Raw genomic sequence first — 4,858 nt, 5'->3', positions numbered from 1 at the left:
TCCTTCCTCATCCCGCCCCACGTCCTGCTTATCTATGCTCCACTCCACTCAAGCGTCACATCCATTCACCCACACACACGCAAACACACACACACACACACACACTGTTAAGAGAATTTCAATTTAAAAACGGCAAATATTGGTGAAAGCAAAAAAAGGTGCCAAAGCGGTTTGGTTGGCCGCATTATTGACACACAAATAAAAAAAAGAACAACAATTTATATAAAAAAATATATGTAAATATAAAAACTCTCATATAGATTTGTGAAATTGGTAATTTAACAAAATATATATCACAGATCCACCACTAACCGCACCTTCCCTATGTCTAGAATCACAAAACACCCACCCACACCCACACACACACACACATCCGTGTCAAACAACAACCAAATGGGCATTCAAAATATGCCAAAACCAAAATGCACAAAATGTTCCCGAAAATTAGAGATGGCCAAAGATTGACAACATATTAAGTAAGTTAAGGTCAAAAGGTTGTAAAAGTTACCTGAATTATTCAAAAAAAGACATTTAAATGAAAACTTGGACTAATTTTGATTTTGTTATAAACAAATATTAGAAAATATTCTTAATAACATATTTTATGAGCATACATTTTTATTAATGACCCCATTTTTTAGTCTTTAATTAGTTTAGTCAAATATTTCATTAACTTTTTGCATTGTCAATTTATTGTTTTAGTTGAGTTTACAATTTGTATAGTTTATAAATCTTACATAAATATTAAAAACAAATCGATTGGACTTTGAAAATAGCCATTAGACTAATTGCCTAAAGGATGCCAAAATGACATGACTTAATTATAATTTAATGCAAGCATTAATGAAAAATTGGTGAAAATTTTAGAAACTTCTCTATTTGTTTATTTCAACAGTCATCCTATCGGGATTGTTTTTACTGAAGAACCTTTTTGATTAATGTATAGCTAAGTGGAAGAACAGCTCTTTGAAATGAACTAATATTTTGATGTTGCATTTCCGGAGTACTTACTTGGTCTTTTATGTTGGCCTTAAAAGTGTGTGTTAAATCCCAGCTACCCAAATCTTGTGAGTCATCTCCTTACATTTTAAGGAAAATTTCAGTCATTTCTCTTTTACACTTGTCCGTATATATCTACATACGTACATATGTATGTCATGCCCAGTTAGCTCATCACTAAACTTGCACACCTGACGAAGGACACATGGAATATCCTCTTTTGCATCTCGCTTACTCTCTTTCGCCGTCTCTATCCAATTTCTATGTCTCTCCTGTCATGCCATTCTATGAGTAACTTTGCCCTCTGTCTGGTTTGGTTTGGCCTCGGTATTTCGGAATGGGATGTGGTGCCTGGGATGCTGATGCGATCCAAGTGATAGATGTACACAATTTTGCCCATTTGCATACGCAGTCAAAACGAAGCGTAACGCATCAGTTGCGAAGCAGCGAAAGGTGAGTACTGGAGAAGGATGTAAGGCAGATAGAGATGGCAGGCAGAAAGGAAGGATAAGTTGAAACCAGCAAAATGATTTTCATTTCAATTATTTATTGATTGATTTGCAATTTGTAACCGACCAAAAAGCTGCACACCTGCACGCCGACAAATCTACATACCTACATATGTACATATATAGATATAGATGTATATATATACATATCAATCGACTTTGCTAAAATTGGTAAGGGGTTTTGTCTGTGTGTGTGTGTGTGGGTTGAAGGCGTAACATCTATATTTTTGTATGTATGTATGTATATGTTCAGCTGTGTTTGCCGAGCTGCGCATATTTAATTGAAAATGTTACCGCATTTATGAAATTGTCAATATGCAATACAAACACACAAGCAAAAATGCATATATATGTACATATGTATGTATAGACATATGTATGTACATTTATACACACACATACTTACGCACACATGCAGGTGTTGACGACATTCATTTGACATATTTACATACAATTAGTTTGTGAAATTATTGTACAAAACAAAAATGTAAATCCAACCACACCGAATAAAAACGACAAAAACGACAACAAAAAAAGTGTTTATCATATAATTTCGACTCGCCTTGCTGTTATCCTGTAAGGACCTAAGAGAAAGTAAGTGTAAGTGCCTATAACCATATGTTTCCATTTGGTTTAATAACTTTCTTTCTTTTCAATGTATACCCAAAAAATTATTTTAATGAAATATTTTACAGATGAACTGTTATCTACAATTTGAATAGTATTTACATATATGCCCGTTTTTTACCCTCTGTTTTACAGGGTATAAAAAGAAAAGTTGAATACAAATGGTAGCTAGAGCTGAGCAACTTTTTTTCATGTTTTTGTTCTGTTGCCTGGCAAATGGGCAATAACAAAAAAGAATCTGGCAACCTATTCATGAATTTTCTTTTCGAACTTTTGGCAAATGCATAAATAAATTATGTATTAGCATGGATTGGTTTGCCAATCAATTAGCATGTGTAATAATAATTCAATGCAAAATGTTTAAACAAAAGTTTTGTTCTTTTTTTATTGAAAATTTGGTTTTCAAAAGAACAATAACAAACACAAATATGTTTCTTAGAAGTATAAGTTAAAACTTGATTAAATTTCTTAAAGCCCAATAAGATAAACTTATTTATTGTGTTGTAAATATAACTCTGTCTCTCTATCAAGGGGAAAAACCTTTTATAAAGCATTTATAAAATATTTGTATACTATTTCGAAAATTTAATATTTGCCTTAATCAACTAATGGGTCCGCATTTAGGAAAATTAATTTATTAGAAATTTGTATAAAATTGTTTTATCGGAATTTTCTTTTTTACTGAATAAAATGTCAAACAAATATAATACCAAGCAAAGAGCAAAGAATTTGCATCTTAAAGATGTACCGTAAATCGTCTATCTAGGATAGACAAAAAATTCTGCTTTAGCAATATGTATTTTCTTTTATATTAGAAAACATCCTAGTTTTATTTGAAAATTTTTTTGAAATTTTACAATTAGGGCGACCATTAAAAAAAAACTTGAAAAATTTGGACATTTTTTTTTACAAGCCCATGTGAACCAATACATCCACCCAACATAATTGATGCATAAAACGATCGTCCAATAATATGGCCATTGTACGTATCGAAGCATTGCGACTTGCTTGCAACTCCTTCAAAATGGACCTGATCTTGCTGTCTCTTATGATTATCTTTAAGGATGTCTTCAAATGCCGATAGCTCTCCAAAATGAGTAAAATTACCGAAAGCAAGTTGCGCATTAATTGAACTGGTGGATTTTGATGGAGTAGCTCGCATATGGCATTGAGTCCACCCATTTTTATAAAACGTGGAAAATATTGACTCTCCAAATGCATGGCTAGACTGACCAATGCCCAGCTGGCGGCTAGACGAACTGCTGGCTCAGATTCCTTGTGACTGGTACAGAACATAATCTTCTTGACCATGCTCAGCATTTGATGAGGTCGTATGCAACGATGATCGATAATGCCGCCAAGAGTATGCAGTGCCAAAATGCGAATATTTGCCGTAGAACCAAGAATAAGAATGTGAAGAGGATTAAGAATACAACGGGGAAAGCGAAATAATTTTACATTTTTTTGTTTGCGATGCATTTGGCACGTATTGGCTACGACGAACAAGGCTTCACGTTGAATTTCAGGGAGTGGGCTGATTAAAAATCGCGTTACACGTTCGAACAGCTCCGTTTGTATCATCACTGAAAACATGGCCGAATGATATTCCGAGACAAGGCGAGAAATTTTCAATAAGGTCACTAAGACATCGGCATCCTTACGATATGAGAGTATCGAGGCCAAAGTATAAGCTATTTTCTTCAAATCGTTCACAGGTGGCCCAGGAATTTTATACATCAAATAATGATATAAAATCCATAATACTTGTCCCAGTATAGGCTTATGCTTCGATTCCATAGTTTTCCGTTGGTGCATTAGTTTAAGTATCTCATACAGCAAACCAGACTCGCCAAAAGCATCTCGAATCCGCCAACCGCACAGTATAAGATTACTTAATAGGTTTAGGCAACTACGAACAATAATAAGTTGAACATTATGTGTACTTAATATATCTCTCATATGGACCATTATGTCGGTTGTCATCACCAGACGCCGGACATCCACTTTCGTACAATATGTGGTAATCTCGTGCAATACTCGCAATGTCTTGACACACTCTCGTGGCTTGGAGATCGGTTTCGGCATCATCAAATTGTCCAAAAATGCATTGACTAGACGGCCACGCCAGAAGATATCCATATGCGAAAGAATCCAGATGGCATATTTTTTCGCCGACTGTGGATGATTGTCCATAAAGTCGAAGGCAACCAACCTGTCGCAGACAACTTTGACTTCATCTGTGCTCATGATGGTATCTGAAAGATAAAAAAAGCTTTTATTTATCTCTCATAGAAAAACTCGTAAAATAAAATGTTGTTCCACCTTAGCTTAAAAATTGAAACACAATTTATTGTTCCAAAGCACAATCTGCTTATTTGTTGATAAAAAAAAATTTGTTAGGCTACCACGTTGGATTTTTTTTTGTACCTTTCAATTGAATGACAATTGCTTTTGTGGAGATATGTCAAAACTTTACAAAGATCTGGCAACACTGCTCACTGTCATCGATAGCTCCGATATAACGATATTTGACCATTTTTGACGTTGCCATATTATAAAAGTTTTTCAAAAAAGTTTTTATACAAAGTGAGTCTACTTCATGTTACTTAAATAATTTCTATTGTAGTACTTGAGTAAAATACGAAAAGGACTTGCTTGGGATATATTTTTTTAATTTTGTAAGGAGTCACTCAGGTGTTAATGATAAAACCAGCCGTTTATGA

At 34.1% G+C, this 4,858-nt stretch overlaps 1 protein-coding gene across 1 annotated transcript; it reads right to left on the bottom strand.

The window, feature by feature from the left end:
* Positions 1–2,940: 2,940 nt before the first annotated feature.
* On the bottom strand, positions 2,941–4,386 carry LOC137572916 (uncharacterized). Its single transcript, XM_068284771.1, has one exon. It carries the CDS (start codon positions 4,380–4,382, stop codon positions 3,042–3,044), a length of 1,341 nt encoding a protein of 446 aa, XP_068140872.1. The 5' UTR covers positions 4,383–4,386; the 3' UTR covers positions 2,941–3,041.
* Between the last annotated feature and the right edge of the window lie 472 nt (positions 4,387–4,858).

The sequence above is a fragment of the Drosophila tropicalis genome, unplaced genomic scaffold (assembly GCF_018151085.1).
Source record: "Drosophila tropicalis isolate 14030-0801.00 unplaced genomic scaffold, ASM1815108v1 contig_393, whole genome shotgun sequence".
Classification (NCBI taxonomy): domain Eukaryota; kingdom Metazoa; phylum Arthropoda; class Insecta; order Diptera; family Drosophilidae; genus Drosophila; species Drosophila tropicalis.
Note: the sequence above shows the minus strand (reverse complement) of the source record. Positions and strands in the feature narration are given on the sequence as shown.

Excerpts from the sequence above, each read along its gene's own strand:
- LOC137572916 (XM_068284771.1), bottom strand. The coding sequence starts at position 4,382 with ATGAGCACAGATGAAGTCAAAGTTGTCTGCGACAGGTTGGTTGCCTTC.